General features: G+C 33.9%; 1 protein-coding gene across 2 annotated transcripts; it reads right to left on the bottom strand.

The window, feature by feature from the left end:
- Nucleotides 1-6,213: 6,213 nt before the first annotated feature.
- Nucleotides 6,214-12,006, bottom strand: LOC137718604 (patatin-like protein 2). Of its 2 annotated transcripts, XM_068458154.1 has the most exons (7): nucleotides 11,746-12,006; nucleotides 10,436-10,617; nucleotides 10,146-10,332; nucleotides 7,409-7,570; nucleotides 7,017-7,325; nucleotides 6,677-6,852; nucleotides 6,215-6,558 (listed from the first exon to the last, which is right to left on the bottom strand). In XM_068458154.1, exons 1-7 carry the CDS (start codon nucleotides 11,869-11,871, stop codon nucleotides 6,462-6,464), a joined length of 1,239 nt encoding a protein of 412 aa, XP_068314255.1. In that variant the 5' UTR covers nucleotides 11,872-12,006; the 3' UTR covers nucleotides 6,215-6,461. The 2 variants fall into 2 exon arrangements, with proteins under 2 accessions (XP_068314256.1, XP_068314255.1); XM_068458155.1 differs by lacking the exon at nucleotides 7,409-7,570 and having other exon boundaries at nucleotides 6,214-6,558.
- Between the last annotated feature and the right edge of the window lie 6,214 nt (nucleotides 12,007-18,220).

Below are 18,220 nucleotides of genomic sequence, written 5' to 3'. Positions count from 1 at the left end.
GTTTGATCGTATCCTTAACTTTTTCTGAAATTAAAAATAAAAACACATCAGAAAACCACACACAAACCACGAAAAAAAAAGTATTAAAATCCCATGTGGCAAGAAAACCAAATAACTCACCAAAGAACTTTAGATCGCATATCACACAATGTTATTGTTAACATCCTCTTCGGTTCTATAAAATCAGAAAGAAAATTTGCACAGAAAACCCATTTTGATATTCATATTTAATTATAAACTCACATCATGTGGCATTTTTCAGATGCAGGAAAAAAGAAGACCAAATGAATTCCCACGAATGTAACTCTTAAAAAAAAAAAAAAAAAAAAAAATAATTCTACAACAAAACCCAAAAGCAAGCAACCAAAGTTTCTCACCTTAACTACAAATGTCTTCCAAAGCTGCAGACAAAAGTTCCAGAAAAATAAAAACCTGAATCCCCTGAAATTCAAAAGAAAACATGATTATACACCCACATGCAAAACCCGATGGCACAAAAAAAAAAAAAAAAAAACCAAAAATGAGAAGAGAAACAATTTCAACAGAAAATCCATTTACAAATCGAAAATCCATTTGTCAAGACCCACAACACAACCTAACTAAAAAGCTCACGGATTAAAAGTTTCTCCCCAAAAACCCCATCTCTGTCATCAAACGAAAACTCCGAAAGCAACAACCCATTTAAAATTGAACCCAAAAAAAACTAAAAGCTTCTAACATCTAAAATTGAACAGAACACAATTCATACAGTTGCATAAAAAAGTTGCAGATGCAAGATTAGACGAGCTCACCACAAAACTATCCACTTTGAGACCAACAGAGGCGAAGAGAGGAGAGAGCAGACGGCTACGAAAGAAAAGAAGCAAAAGAAATGGGAAAAAAAATGGACCAAAAGCAGTGAAAAGGAATCACTGTACAAAACAGGAAAGAAAAGGAACCGGACAAAAATGTTTTAGTATATATGATTTCCGCGAAAGAAAGCACGGTTATCACAGGAAACAGAGGATTGGAAGAAAGAACAGCCAAAACGAAAAGAGCAAAAGCCGAAATCAAGAAAAGCAACAAAGGAACAAAACCCTAACTCAAGATGACTCTCGAAGTCGAGAGAATAAGTTGAGCGCCTCGTGGAAAACAGGGACACAAACGGAAAGAAAACAGAGAAGCGAGGGCAGTTCCGTCCGGACACTGGTCATCCACAGTACCCAACCCCTACGGGTTTTAGTATATATGATATAGGGCAAATAATTCGAAATGTACATTTGAGGGTGGTATTCTTATTTTATTTAAAACAAAGGGCACGAAAATATTATTGTGTCAATTTGAAATTAATAAACAATCTTACTATTGTGGAATAGGAAAAAGTAAATATGTAGAGGGCACAAAAACCATATTTTTTATTTAAATATATTAAATTAGAGGGCACGAAAACTGCTATTGTGTCTTTGTAAATTAATATTAAATTTTCATTTCTGATATTAAAAGGACACATGAAAATTGGATGGACATTTGGGCACAAAAGTCTCGATTTTCGTGCCCAATAATGTGTTTGTGTCAACTTTTTTTACATTTGGGCACAATACTTGGTGCCCTTTATAAAATGTGCACTGTTCCACCCTTTTAGTGTTCAAAGGGACACAAACTCCTCATCCGTGTCCTCAATTTTGTATCCATAGCCCATTTTTCTTGTAGTGGAACTGCAGGAAAAATTAAAACTTTACGGTACAAATGCCGGACCATTATCAATGGTACAAATTTTTTGGCACAATTTTGGTATGGTATGGTTGGTAATTCGGTTGGTATGGTAATTTGGCAAAAAATTTCACCCCTAAGCCGACTCCCTCCCCCTTAGTGTAAATAATATTGTTTGTTCATAAAAAATAAAAAAAATTATGATGTAATACAAGCATTTGGGTAGACTTGATTAATGAAAAAAATAGTTTATTTTCCTTGTGCATTTGAAGTGAGTGATTTCTCCTTCTCCAATCAAGCGCTTAGCTTGGTTGTGTGAGTGAATCCACTATCAACGACGTTGAGAAAGCTCTATTGCCCTTGGTTGAGTGATTCCTAAATTCTATTCCCAGTTTCTTCAAGACAAGAACAATCAGTCATTAGAGATCTTTACTATCCACTTTCTTATTTTGGACTAACTTTCCAGCTGGAGATTCTGTAAGATGGCCTTCCATGAGCAGTTCTATAGGGTGGAGCCACAAATGACCATCAATGATTTGGTGGAGGTGAAGCAATTTGAACATGAGTTTACGGAGGATTTCTTGATGAGGTTCAGGAAAACCAGGACAAGGTGCCAGTTCCCAATCAACCATGCTCAGCTCATAGCCATTGCCTAGAAGGCTCTAAGGCTACCTTTGAGAAAGAAGTTTTATGATGTGCAGTTTAACGAGTTTCAAGAGTTAGTGATTGCAGCCACTAAGTATGAGAAGTTGCTGACAGAGGAATAGTAAGTGAAGCACTCATCTAAAGTGCCTCATTTCTATAAAAGCAAAGCCCCAATACACCAGTTAGAGTATGAAGGACCAGACCCAGGAGAAAATGATAGCAGTTTGGGAAAAGGGATTGAGTTATGTGCTGCCGAGATGACCAATCATTTCAAACCTTTAATGGTGAAGAGTTTGATCCAGCCTATCAAAGACCAGAAGATCGTAATGAATGATGGAGGCTTTGTGCCTATAAAGCCCCCAAAGTTCCAGTCATACTCCTTTGATTTAACCAAAGCTGCAGACATCTATGAGAAGCTAGTAAGAGCTAAGGTAATCTTGTCCGATAGCACCAAAAAGATGCCTAAACCTGAAGAACTTAGAAGGAAGTAGTATTGTAAGGTTCACTGCACCTTCAATCACTCCATAGCTAATTGTGTGCAGTTCAGGGATTGGATTCAAGACCTTATAGTCAAGGAAAAGTTGTTGCTGGAGAAACTCCAGGCAAATATGATGATTAACACAGATCCATTCAAAGAAGCCCCAATTAACATGATCAACCTTAATTGGGTTGAGAAAGGGAAAGGAAAGGCTACCTAGGATGTGAAGGGAGAAAGAAGGCAAGTTGTTAGGCCAACAAAAGGTGCTAGAAGGTTGCCCAACACACCCCAATCAGCTGTGGTCAAATGAGTGGTTTTATGTAGCAAGTGTCAGTGTCAGTGTGAACTTAAGGTGCCATCATAAATAAGAGAATGTACCTCTTCCTCCTCGAAGAAGATAGACAGGTTTAGACCAACCCGAGGGTGATGGAGGCCATTGAGCCGATGACACAAGTTAATAATTCCCTCTCTAGATTCGCATGCAGGACGTGATTTTGGGGGCCAAGGTTGAAATTGAGGGAGAAAAGTAAAAGTGATCGAAGATTAGGGTAAGAAAGGGTTGAGAATGCAAGAGATTCGAGAATTCTGAAAGTTCAAAGAGTTGAGGTTGCTGAAGGTGATGGCCGAGAAAAGGAAAATGGAAGTTATTTAAACGGGCAGGTAGTTAACTTCGAAAGTCGTGGGTTATTGCAAGGTATGTTTAAAACAACTAATTAAGAGGCACGGATACCTAGTTAAGGCGTGCAACATATTTTTAATCATTATCAATGTCTTGATTAGTAGACTTAATAATGATTAAAGGCGGCACTATTTGGGTGGAAATTTGACACTAGGCTTTGTGAGGAATGAGACCCAAGATACAAAAGCAAAGAGAAGACTGGGCTCGGACAAATCAATAGGCTCGAGAGGAATTGAAAGCCATTTCAACAAAGGCATAGGCCACATGCCTATGTTTGAAGTGATGGGCGACATAAGACATTTCACCACCAGCCAAAAAGCACTTTTCAAGGGCATTGGATGGTAAATTGTGGGTAACTCACTACCTTACGAAAGCCATCAGCAAAAGGCAAAGCTTGGATAATCGGGCCAAATTATCTATAAAAGCAGAAAGGGACACCAGAGACAAGAACACTCAACCAATCAATCAAAAGACATCTCATTTTGCTCTCAAACAAGCAAGAAACCAGAAAGCTGCATTTTTTCTAGATTCGGCCCCCTTTTGGTCGTAGTTCCCCTACTGAAAGCCATCGTTTATCAAGTTTAGAAGCTTTACTACCTTTCCCTAGTGTTGTAGTATCGATCCCCTCTAGTGAAACCTGTTTACTTTCCATTTCCCAGAGTCCACAAACCCTTGTAAACACAAAGAGAAACAGGTGCAAGAAGTTGAACCTTGCCCGACAAGGTTAAATCTTGCCCGTGTCTCTTTTGTTTGTACTTATATAAACTAGATTTGTTGTTTTAATGCATATCTCATTGTGTTTTAAATCATTTTCAATTGTTTCTCATTTAAAAGTCTCATTTGTAATCAAATATGGCTAAATTAATGAACCTGCTTTCTTTAAAGCTAATTGTGATAAATAAAACAATGGTTGGAAGGGCCTTGAACCCCCTTTGTTTTGGACATACAATATCATGAACAAAAGTCCTTGTTTACAAGGCAAGAAAATAACTTTATACAGACTCAACCCATCTGTGACAATCCTTTAAGATCGAGAAGTTTAAAGTAACTTATGGTACAAAAAATCAATCCAGTAAATAACCAATAAATACAATCTGTTACACAAAGATAATAGTGGCATGCTCAGATCCATGTTAGCTTTGATTGTGAGCCTCAAGGCCTAAACAAGGGCCCGACAAAGGTACATTTCAAACTAACAGCAAACTCATATTGCAACACACCGAGCAGCAAACCTTGCCTGACAGGCAAGAGAGAGCCAGAGCAACCAGGGAGCTGTGTGAGAGACGAGGCCCAGAATCCTGCCTCGAATAACCATCACACCCGCACTTTCTACATATACCTTGCACTCTCCACATACACCCCACATCAAAGATGAAGCAAAGAAAAACACAACCAGGTTTCTGTCGGGAATATCAAACATCAAACGTGAATGATATTTTTTACCACGAATTTCAAATGCAAAAAACAAACATAAATATTCAAGACAAAGGTGATATTTCATTTGAACGCGAGGAATCTGTCATCAAATACTAATGTATATGGATGAATAATCATAAATGTGTCATTAATAATCACAAACATGTGAAATAGCCCACCGCAAGCGAAACGAAAATTTCCGTCGATTGTTTTTATTATCGTATCACTAGCGTAAATAATTCTTTGATTCTTCTATGAATTAGGGGTTTGGCCAAAATTGATTCTGAATCAACGATGCTGACGTCACTTAAATGTTGTTTGGAAGAACATGTATTCAATAAAAAGGTAGATAAAATTATATTTAGAAAAGCTCTTCAAAGTCATAGTTTAGAAACACGAAGAAATTAATTTATTTGTACTGAGAGAAGGAACCCAAAAAAACCCCCGAGCTTACAAGTAGATAGATTATGAGTTTGGGTTCTATTTTTTCTAAACTTTTAAAGTGTTTTTATATAAATCGTGAGATGTTTTTTCTTATTTACTAACCTTGTCTATATGAGACTAAAAAAAAATAATCATAATTTCGAGTTATAATTAATTGACATTTACAAGTAATGATGGAGCACTAAATTAAATCTATTAGTGACACATCATATAATTTGCAATTTTGGTCTAAAAATTTTGTCCACGCATTATTCTTTATCAAAGTTTCGACTTAAATTAGAATGAATATTTGAAAACTGCAACTCATATATAGCTACTAGCTAGTAATTGAAAACAAATTAACAACCAAACATAATTTCGTAAACATTGGAAAGAATAAACATGCACATATTTAGAACACCTCTCGTTAATTTAAACTACAAAAACCATTGCTTCTAATTAAATTTTCTGGTTATTTAATCAAATTTTATAAATTTATATTCTTATAAAAAGAAATTCGTAAAAATTAGAAACTAAATAAACACACATATTGTTTTGAACCCGAGACATCCACATTAAATTTAAACAAAAAAAACCACCAATTCTAGTTAAACATCTAGATTATTTAACCAATTTTTATAATTTTATATTCTTATGAAAACATATATAAATATGTCACCCTAATAATTTTGATGTCCCTAATTTTTTTGGACCGTAGACGGTTGCCCAGCCCCCATTGGGCCAGGATCGACCCTTTGCCTTAGAAGAAAAAGGAAAAGTTACGAGAAAAGAAAAAAACTTGGGTAGTATACATCTCTTGAATAAAAAAATAAAAAAACTTTTACTTACTAGAAGTGTCCACCTCGATTATCACTGGAATAAAAAATGAAGGAACAAATCTCATATCTGGACCAACATGCTAATTGGTATTTATTGAGAGAAAAGAATTTCAGTACTGAATTACAAGACAAATAATTGTTCAGTTACCATTTCATCATGGCTTTATGATAGCCTTTTTATTTTACATAAAATAAATAAATAACTGAACGAAATTCAATAGTGTATAGCCACATACGTATAGAAGTTTATATACGGTCAGTATTGTATTTATCATGGAGTATATATATAAGATCAGTTGGATGCTGCGTCCTTTCCATTTTGTGAAGATGATTTCAATTCAATAACTTTGCTTCTTTCAGCCCTCTCCCTTGAGAGAACTCCGGCCACCCTGCACGTGGAAATCAATTTTTGAAAGAAGAAATACAGTGAAATTTTATACACATAAAAATGCTACAAACTTAAATTAATTATGGATTTGGTGATGTATGTATACAATATTCAGATACCTTATGAGAGCCTCTTGATTTGTAATATCAGGATGAACGGGCTTTCCTTTTCCAGTACCAAAGTCAACTCTTGAAACTGGTTTCTTTAACAATTTCTCCCCAACTTTTACGAGATCATTCAAGTTTTCTGAAGTAGCATTATCCACAGAAGCCAGAGTTCCACTCAGTGTGTCATCCTGCATCCATTTTTCACTTTCACGCATTATTTCTACATATCTTATTAGCTAGGTTAATTCGCTAAGCGAAAATGATCATTTGATCTAGTAATATTTTTTTTCACTTTATTGAATCAAAATGTTAACGGTTCATAAAAAGATTGTACTCACACATACATATATACCTGAATTCGAAGATAATTGTCGGGAGACTCAAGAGCTTGAAAAACGGTAGCAAGGTGGAAACCAACCATGTCACTACTTGCTTGAGTGAATATATCTACCAGAGGAGCTGAAAAATCAGGTCCAATCAACCATCCCAAAGCACCCCACTCAGATGCTTCTTTGGCATCGTACTTCTCCTCAGATGTTGTACCGGTACCCAGTGATATAACTAGGAACCGCTCATACAACTTGTAATTTGCGCCGAAAGGAATGAAGTCAGGGTTGCCCTTGTGGATTTGTTTTGTCACTTCGCTCATAGCAACCAAAGCCTAAAACAAAAGAACAAAAAAATAATAACGAACATATGTATGAATATGTATTCATAGTGAAAATTAAGTTTTCGGATTAATACTGGGTTATTAGCAGCCACGCCACCATCAATGAGATTGAATTCTCTTGTTTCACCAGTTGAATTAGTCGATTTAAATTGATGTGCTGGAAGGTAGTACGGGGCTGCTGAAGTTCCGATACATATATCCGATAGCAAAGCATCTAGGCTATTGTTCTTTTGCAACTAAAATCATGATAGAAATACATATGCAAAATCAAGAACCATTGCAAAGAGAAGAATATATAAGAACATAAACACCAAAATTTTGACAATATCTAAATACTTATATTATCAGAATGTGAATCTAATCAGGTTGATTTTTGGGGGTACAAGAGATTCATAGTTTAGCAACACAATAGCATACACTCAGTAAGAAAATAGTCCTATATATATATATATATATATATATATATATATATATGTATGTATGTATGTATGTATGTATGTATGTATGTATATGTATAGAAAAATTTGTATGTAGTCCCTAGTTACTAATGTTCATTAATTGAGACATTATTAGTTTTATTTTAATTGAAGTCCCTAGTATTAATGTGATAATGAATTTACATGTTTATTACATAATTTTTTTAAATAAAAATTTGTAATTGATTTAGGGTTTCAATACTCACACCTCTATTAAACTCCTAATTAATTTTCAATTCAAACATTTCCAAAATATATAAAAATTATTAGAATAAGTTTGTACCCATTAGTTTTTTTATAAAAAAAAATATAAAAAAATCTCAATTTTTTAATCTTAAATGTATCCATTCATGTATTTTTCAATTTTTTTTTAATCTTAAATGTACCCATTCTTAAATATACCAATTTGTTATATGTAAAATGTACCCTTTTTTAATATAAAATGTACCTAATTTTTCAATATAAAATTCTTTCAGTTTTTTTATTCCATTTTTAAATTTATATGAGTACATTCTTTTTTGTTGATTTGAGAATGTATCAATATCAAGTTTAATAGAAGAAATTTACTAATGTTATTAAGCCAAATATCTTCTTTTTTTCATGTGGCTTTGAAGAATGTACCCATGGTTTGGTCTAATAAATTTTTTTTATTAATTTTGATGAATGTGTATATATATGTGTGTGTGTGTATGTATATATACACACACACACAATATAATAGAGAGTATAATTTATATTTTATTATTTTTTATCCCACAAATTATGAGTTTTATTTAAAATCTCATTAATATAAACAAATACAAATTTCAATTTTTAATTTTTAATTTACAAACTATGGTAACTTACATTATTACACTAATGTTAGGGACTTTGATAAAAAAAACTAAAAACAAACAAGGTTTCAATCAAAGAATATTGATAGTTAGAGACCGCATCTAAAGATATATATATATATATATATATATATATAGGGAAGTGCGTGTGTGTGTGTGTGTATATATATATATATATGTAGAGTTAATTAGATTTAAAAGCTCAAATTTTGAATTTCTTTTATTAAACATCAATGCCTTTTAGAATTTAGATCAAGGTGCTTTGGTACATTAGGCCACATCAGTATTTCTTATTTTTTAAATTAAAAATAATAATTGTATTTTTTTAAATTAAAAGTTTACATATTGATTTCTAAATTTGTCCTTTTAATTAGTTGAGAGAATTTTTAGGAGATAATTATGGTTTTTTCGCTCAACATATTTATCCAATTATTTCTTTTAATTTTTGTTTTCGTTAAAATCAGTTTTTTATCCTAAAATTGAAATGATGGACGCTTAGATTTTTTTTGTTTGTTTATTACTTAGTATACTTTTTGTTAGATAATTATTTTGTATACATTTGAATTTGTACATATTGTTAATTAGTGATAATGGTACGTTTATTGTTGGTTATCATATATTGGCTTTGTATTGATTAGTACGTTTATTTTTAATTTTTAGGTGTACATATCGTTGATTGATACATTTAGTTTTAGCTTTTGGTACGTTTTGTTTTAACTTTCGGTACGTTTAGTTTTAGCTTCCAGTACGTTTAGTTTTGTTCTCGTTGATTGATAGGTTTTTTTCATGATTTTGTTACGATTGTTTTTGTATACATTATGGATTGTACCATTTGGTATCATATGGGTACAATTAATATTTTACATATCGTAGATTGGTACATTTACTTTTGTTCTTCAACGTTGTTTACTAGTATGTTTATTACCGGTTTTAGTAAGTTTGTTTTCATACATATTTTTTATGTGCGTTTGTATTATTCTCGATGTTATTTTCTTATATGAATTACTACAAAAATTTATATATGGATTACTACAAATATCTTAAATGGTATTTTATTTCTTCATTGAAAGGGAAAATAAAAAAAGCAAACGGCAGGGTATTTTATTCCTTTATAAATTGTAGATAATTATTTTTTTTTTTTTTTGTATAATTATCTTTAGAGGGAATCAAAGGAGCTAGATTGTAGGAAATTTGTTTCAATATCTCTGCACTTTTTTCCTGACGTGAAGAATTTAGGCTGTGGTAAGATCTGTAATTTTGGTACAAATAAAGGATAGTTATGATAGATGAAACTCCAAATTTGTAGGAAAATATTTAATTAAATCTCTAAAACCAACAAATGTTTAGTCTATAGAATTGAAAACCCAGGCACTTATATCAAAAAGTCCCATATATATATATATATATATATATATATATATATATATATATATATATATATATATATATATTTATTTATTTATTTATTTATTTATAATGTTCCAATTAAGAGATAATCAAACCTGATAGCTGGAGAAGATAACCGGTTGGAGCCGCTTTATATCAAAAGTTGGGATTACAACATTAGTCAAGGTGTGGCGCAAGTGCTTGTCTCCTAACTTTTCCCTTAATAGGGAATGTAAATACTTCCCATCATATTTTGGTTTACCCAAAACTTTCACGTTCATGGCAAGGTTGGCAACAATAGAACTGTTGTTGAAGGGAAATTAAATAGCTAGGTTATTTTTCAGTTAATTGTTACCATATAACATTATTTAACAAACTAATTAAGAGCTAATATATCGGATAATACCTGTCTTGGGGAAATATTTTGGGGCAATTTTCAAGATAAAAAGCGGTAATATCTTTAGCAGCATACAAGGGACGATTATTTTCATCTGGGGTGGTAAGCATGGCAGTCACAAGGCCACCTGTGCTAGTCCCTGTAATCACATCAAAATAATCTGCGAGCCTTGCATCCTTACCATCCAGTTTCTGCATATAGTCAACATGACTGAGTGTTATTATATCACTCTACCAGAATTAAAACACACATGTATATTTCTTGATATACTACACTATGAAGTTCTAAACTCGCCTCCCATCATGTGTTATGATATGGGGGAATCGTTTCAGTAACACAATGTTAGGACCATAAACAAAACTTCTCCTAGTAATAACACAATTTTTTTTTTCTTCTGCAATTAATACTTGTCCTTTGAGAGTTGCAGCTGGTATATTACACTGGAAGCAGACATGGTAGCTCGATGTGACACTAAATTGTGGGTTTGAATGAAGCTACAAAACCATTATTTTTAACTAGCACCCTTAATTTAGAGTCAAATGAGTTTTGATATCATATCGATGCTTGATCACCAAGTTTGTTAGTTAACTGTATTCACATATATAATGATGTAGAATTAGTGCATAATGTTGGTATATTTTCTATCAGAAATAACATGTACAAACTACATATGATGTATACATATAGTAGACTCGACTATCTCAGGATGAATGCAACATTATAGTGAAGATGTGAAGAATTGTCACACATCAGAAGTTACCGAACCTTACAAAGGCTGATAAGGAGTTAGAGCCACTTCCATATTAGTTACCAATTGATTTAGATGATGGAACCTCAGTTTCTTTTGTTGTATCAAAATCAATTTACCGCATGTAAATCCCAAGGGCCACATTTGAAATTGTCCACGTGTTATGCCAAAAAATTCTCTATATGTGTGAGGAGGCATGTGAGAATGTCAATAAAGGGATTGACAACAATATTTACATGTATTTGATACAATCATCATCTGACAGTCAAATATAATTCATGTGAATATATGTATTTAATATAATCATCATCTAACCATTGAGATCATGATTGTATTAAATACATGTAAATATTGTAGTTAAATCAGTGAATAAATGTCTCAAATCAGGTGTTTGCCCAACCTTGCAAGAGCTTATAAAGAGTTAAGCGACCCCAACCCCATTATTACCCAATGGTGGAACCTCAATTTTTTTCAAGCACGTCATATATGAATAAACATGAATAAACATCTAGAAATGAAGATAACGAGCCTAATAGACATATATGAAGTTCTCATGCATCGATCATTTTACCTGAAGCTCAGACTCCAGGAAACTGAGTATAGTTCCAGGTATAATCCCTCTTATTCCACCTCCATCAATGCTAAGAACAGTGATGAGGCTTCCATTAGTGGGAGAGTGAAGGGATGATTTTGCCATGAATGGTATTGAAGGAGATCAAGGTCATGCACAAGACTTAATATTTAGCTAGGAAGTAAAACTGAGAGAATAAGTAGAGGTTTTTAGAATCTAAAAGGAAGGCTGTTGATCAGGAGGAATGCAGGTATATTATAAAACTGGAGTTGTGGGGCTTTATATAGATAAATTTTCCAGTGCAATTTTGACTCCAAACTAGTGTATGTACAGCCTATATCTATATTATTTGCTATGTAAGTAGCACTGCACGTAGAAAATGTGGTCTCACAAAGCAGCCACAAATATGATCTGACGTGCAAATAATTTTCTAAGTAGCAATGCACATAGAAAATGTGGTCTCACAAAGCAGCCACAAATATGATCTTACGTGCAAATAATTTTCAAAGTAGCACTGCACATAGAAAATTTCATATGCGGACGTGGAAAATTCATGAACCATATCCAACTAGGAAATATTTTTGTGCATATCCGAGTACATGAGACGTGCTCCACTGGCTCGTATACTAATGTATAATTAAGTAAGAAAAATTGAGTTGATGAAGAGTTAGAATGTGAATTAGATTTCTATTAATCTTGTTTACCAAAATTTTTTAGAATCAGAGTATGAACAATATTGATCTATATAAATTATTTACTAATTCACATGAATTGAAATGGAAATTAATGTGATTACTAAAATACCCTTGTTCTAAATAATCTATTTTTTTAGTAAAAATTATTTTTTAGAACTTTGTGAGAACAAAACACACTGTTCATCTTCTTTTTATTCTTTTGTCCCAAATGGATTAAAAGACCAAAAAAGAAGGGCCAGCAAGAACAAGGAGAAGGCAAAGTGACGTCAACACCCATAGCCTCCCCTCCTTCAGGCGCCACCACAACACAGACTCTCCTGTAAATTCCTTCTCTATCTCCACTAGTTTTTGATTTGGTGAGAAAATATGTTTTGATCTGGTTAATTAAGGTCCTTGCTAACGAACGAGATTGAGTCGGCGACTCGGTGGATGAGTCGAAGAGATTTTTGTGGTCTTGCTGGTGTTGTCGTGAAGGTGTAAGGGTTGTGTTGTGGTGGTGGTCAAAGTTTAAGGAGTCGGCAGAGATAAATGGAAGGGGAGGGTGTGCTGCTGAAGGTGGAAGATACAGGGGTATTATGGGTAGAAAAGTTTGCTCCCAAATGAGTGTTTTATCCGAAATCCAAATACTACCTCTATCTCAGTAATCCAAATCCGGATAATTCTGAAAATCGACTCCGGATATTAGGTGGACCTCACCAATTTTTTATATTCCCAAATGTTAGTGAATGCTGGAATGCAAGCAATTCCATTTTTCCCAACTCCTACCTTGTTTGGTAAACACATCATTAATATGTTAAAATATGGGTGACCAACAAGGCTGAATGGTTGAGATGTTCTTAGTGGAATAATAAACCCACATGACTACATTTTGGATATAATAAAAAAATTTCATAAGTCACAGTATTTGTAACATAATGCAAAATAAAAGTACGGTTGGTTATACCTACAATGGTAGTGCCCACATCTTTACACTGTTTGGTTGAGGAAATTTAAGATTACCAAAGAATTCTGAAATGATAAAATTTAAAATAATAAAACAATGAGTTACATGTATACTTTCCAAATTTATTTCTCTCATTCAAACGAAGAGTTATATGTCAACTATTATGTTTGTTGGGTATTCAAAAACAATTTTTGAGAGAAGAATATTACTAATTAGTAACACTTGATATATAACTAGAGACATATAATTCGTCAAACCTAAGACTCTATTCAGTGGCGGAGCCAGGGGTCACTGATTGTTATTGACCCCAACAACTTCAATAACTCCATGCATATTTGTTTGTGTATTGTATTTGACCTCTATAAACAACTAAGTCAAACTAAATTACAACATATTTCTCCTACTTCTTTTATTTTCTTCTATCATATTTGTCTCCCTATCTCTTCTTGAGTGCGACTTGAGCACCATGTGCTCAATGAAATACCCTAGTTGACAAGTGTAGACAGTTTTCGACATTACCCCATAGTATTCTACACCTACACTCAACAAGTCTCTACAAATAATAGTAATTATCGATATGTTGGTATAAGCTTTCGACATATGTTGGCAAGAATTAACAGGTGCCTACTAAGCTTTCGACATCCACACTTTTTATTGATTTTTGTATTTAAAATAACAATAATAATGTTATTCAAACGTATAGAAATCATTGATAATATATTCTCTAATATATGTCAAAATGTTTAGTTTGTGGTTAATTTTGTGTACAACCATTGCTAAACAAATAGAACAATACTTGGCTACTCAGGATGAGTAGGAAGTCCTACTTAAAATTGTTCGTTGCCAATTTATAGAATTTCGTGTTTATAATCAAAACTATTCATATTATAATCACGCTATCAAGATCGTCTTTGCAAAAAATCAATTAAAAATAAGGTTGTTTAGTCATCAAACTGTATAAAAACAAATGAACAAAATTGGTGAAAGCATTACGAACCGTCTATGTGTATTTACTAAAATTGATTGACAAAACGGCCTTTATTTTAATTCATTTTTTGCAGAGATGATCTTTATAGTGTGATTGATAATATGAACGATTTTGATCATAAGTATAAAGCTCAATGATTCAAATACTAAGAGTATTAAGTATGAGTTCCTACTCATCTTTGAGTAGCCAAATAATGTTCAAACAATAATTTTAGTTAAAATATATTGTGGGACTCAATTTACTATATATTGGAATCTCACATGGTATATATAAGATCGAATGTTGCTACTTTTTCAATTGCTATATGTTTTGCTACTTTCATTGGAGTGGATTGTGTCTTCTTTTGATACAATGATATATTTACACTAATGGAAAGAAAAATAAATTGATATCGAACTCTTCATTTCTGATATTTGAACCTAAAATCTCATACTTTCAAGTAAGAAAAATATTATTAGATCATAATACTAAGTGGTTTTGAGTCGTTTTTATCTTAGAAGGCATAGTAAATCAACTTTGCTACTTGCTATATACCTCTAATGGAGATGATAACATATCATTCTTTTTCATATTTTTCATTCTATTTGTTTCGATCGTTTTAAATGCACAGGTTAACATCTTTTTGAACATCCGAACCACGTGGAGTACTATTCATACTTTATGTTATCCTAAATTCATTTGGAATTTAAAGCTAGCTGAAGACCAATTAATACTAGGTCTAGGTTGTTAATTTCCAACATCCGTACCACGTGGAGTACTATTCATACTTTATGTTATCCTAAATTCATTTGGAATTCAAAGCTAGCTGAAGACCGATTAATACTAGGTCTAGGTTGTTATTTTCCAACTTTCGTTTGGAAATTAACGTTAGTCAAACACGGCAGTTGAATGCATTGGATCAATCGGGAAGTTGCATGTTATGCATTTTGTTAAGATTAAATTGTAGAAACATGTTACACGCACAAGTCACATGTTATACATTTTGTTAAGATTAAATTGTAGGATCAAAAAGTGGGACAAAAATATTGGTGATGGAGCGAGATATGCAGAACCTTTCCCCGTTACTAATAGGAGGGTAAATGGCAATGTAGTCCTTCGATTCGAATCACTCTGGCCTCCTACTGTCCTTGCTAAGAAAGAGTCTACCCGCTTTTGGTTTGAGAAACCTCTTTATATAATCATTATTTATTGTTGATTTGTGACACTCTTTTTCTTAGATTGAGTTAAAAGCCCTGACATGGTTTGAAACTCATTATTTAGGCTAGACCAATGTACAATTAGGTTTGTAAAAATTTATAGTTCAAGTAGTTAATTGTATATCCTGCTCTCGAGGAGGCGGGGTCCCAAAGCACACTACTCATTGTTGTGTTGCCCTAACCCAAGGAAGGGCACTTGGTGAGGAGCATTGTTTTGAGGGAGGGAAAGCGTGGTTGACAAGCAAATTCGAGGAGCCGACTGGAGTGCTTTCATCAAATGATGCATGTGGGATGGGCCATTCCAATCCCAAAGGGTGGCCCGATTCGGCCTAGCCTGGTCAAGAAGAGATTCACATAGAGACTATTGCTATCCAAGAATAGATTTCTTTCTATGTTAGCTAGCGGGGGCGGGCTTTCTTATGGTAGTCCCGCTGCAGCCTCTGACCGTCTATCCCGTGTCATCTTGATTTGGCTATACTTGTATGTAGCCACCCTCCACATGATAGCCTTTAGAAAAAGGCTAAAATGGCTATCATCAGTCAGCTCAGCCCCTTTCCTATTAAGCTTTGCCGCGTTAAGAGAATAGGTCCCGCTCAAGCGCCCCGCACAATGAATTCCAAGAACGAGGATTCGTTCTCTTAATATATAAAATAAAGGAACGTAGAATTAGGTTTTGTCCTTTTTTTGTTCTTTCTAAACGGGCGGCCTACCGTCGTCGTTTTGAATATATCCCAGCCAAAGATGGAGTACTATTACTATTTATCTTGCAATTTTTCACAGAAATACCAATACCAGTCCTCAATGTGGTCCTGCATGCATGTAGTCGTGTACAAAAGTAAATATATGTGCTTTGTCTTGTAGAGGGATACTTGATTAAGATGGTCTTGCATGTAGTGGCGAAGCCAGGATTTGTCAAGGAGAGGGGCGAAATTCAAAAGAGTGCGAGGTTCAATCGAAACAGTTGCTTTCACATTGAAGAGTGCAAAGTTTTTAGTCAATATTCATAACAGAAAATAGTCTCTTCACCAAAGCAGTTGTAAGAGGTAACATCAAAGCCATTTAAGAAGCTTAAATTGGTTAGAATTAGATTCTAAAAAACGTTAGGGGCTAGTCAGGCAGCGGATTGGAGCCTAGCAGCTAGGCGCCTAGGCGAGATTTAGGCAGGAGCCTAGATGAATTTAAATAAATTTCTTTTATCGTAAAATAAGCATTAAACAATATTTACATTATTTTTTTTTAAATTAGTACAATATTTATAGATAACGTGAGAGACTTTTATCACTGTTCCCTCTAACCTCCCTCCTCCGTCGAATCCACCCTCGTTCCCTCCGCCCAACCTTCTCCCTCATCGCCCTTCCTCTGAAAATCCGACGCCTTCGTCTGCAGTGGTAGATCTAGACTTTTATCATTGGGTGGTCCCAATATTGGAGTTGAACTATCCAAAATCGGATTGAACATTGGGGTTGTACTGTTCAAAATAAGATTGTTTAAACTAATCGAGTATGATTTTCATGTGTTATATCATTCCATGTTTCTAATTTCTACACATTCAATTATTAAAAAAAAAATTCATATCAATTAATGGAGCTAAAAACATATATATATATATATATATATATATATATATAATATAAATAGAAACTAACCATCACATGATCAAATCAATATAAAAGAAATCATAAATTACAATCCAAGCAATAACTAGTATCTATTAGGAATCTAACATGTTTATCGGATACACATCAATTTAATAGCATTCTATTTTGAACTAAAATTAGAAAACTTATTTAAATTTAGAAAGGGAATTGTTATTAGTACTCCAAAAATCTTGTTCTACACTTCAAACTTTCTATATTAGGAAAAAAAAAAAAAACTCTTGCGAGGAGTGTAGAATGAGATTTTTGAAATGCCAATAACACTTCCCTTTAAAAATTAGGACACTATTAAAATATAAAAAAATAAAATTAAGAAATGAAGTGGTGGTTGAGAAGAGAGAGGTGGACAGGCGGTGGTGGCTTGGTCAGATGGGGTTAGAAAGAAAAAGGAAACTGGGGAGAGAGGAAAAAGGGATTGGGCATTGGGATTACCGATTAGGGTCTCTTATATAAAATATTAAAATGGGAATTGTTTTTTTTTTTTTTTTATTGGACGAGGGAATTGGATTTTATGCTTGAAAGAGTCACGTGGCTTTTTTTTTATAGATGGTCACGCATTCATTTTAATTGGATTGGGCTCAAACGGACCGTTTTAGCCGATTCATTTTAACATGAAAACAACATTCTTCTTCCTTTTCCATTTGCAATCTGTACATAGAGTCCCCGCTGCATATCTCTTCTCGGCCACAACTCCTGGGCGTCGGGTGGTCCTGGAAAGTCCTCGCAGCTACTTTTCAAACTTCCGGAGGGTCCTGGGACCACCCCGCTCAACCCACTGGATCCGCCTTTGTTCGTCTACAAATCTCAACCGAACCAGCACCTGACCCTCGATTTCAACAAGAACGGAAGGGCTGAACTAGCGCTCCTAGCCATGTTTTCTGGCAAAGGGAGAGGCGGCCGCCACTCCTCGCCCTCGCGTAGCTTTGCCACTACCTGCATGCCTGCCTCCTCTCATTTCTCCAAAGAAAATAAAATAGACGTGATAAGCTATGTAGAGA

The sequence above is a fragment of the Pyrus communis genome, chromosome 15, assembly GCF_963583255.1.
Source record: "Pyrus communis chromosome 15, drPyrComm1.1, whole genome shotgun sequence".
Lineage (NCBI taxonomy): Eukaryota > Viridiplantae > Streptophyta > Magnoliopsida > Rosales > Rosaceae > Pyrus > Pyrus communis.
The sequence above is the reverse complement of the archived record's forward strand: the minus strand, read 5'-3'. Positions and strand labels throughout refer to the sequence as shown.

Bases quoted from the DNA above. Each gene is read 5' to 3' on its own strand.
- LOC137718604 (XM_068458154.1), bottom strand. From the start codon at position 11,871: ATGGCAAAATCATCCCTTCACTCTCCCACTAATGGAAGCCTCATCACT. The intron at 10,333-10,435 runs GTATTATCCGAT...CTTCAACAACAG, and splicing joins AAAATATTTCCCCAAGACAG to TTCTATTGTTGCCAACCTTG. The intron at 6,853-7,016 runs GTATATATGTAT...AAATGGATGCAG, and splicing joins ACAATTATCTTCGAATTCAG to GATGACACACTGAGTGGAAC.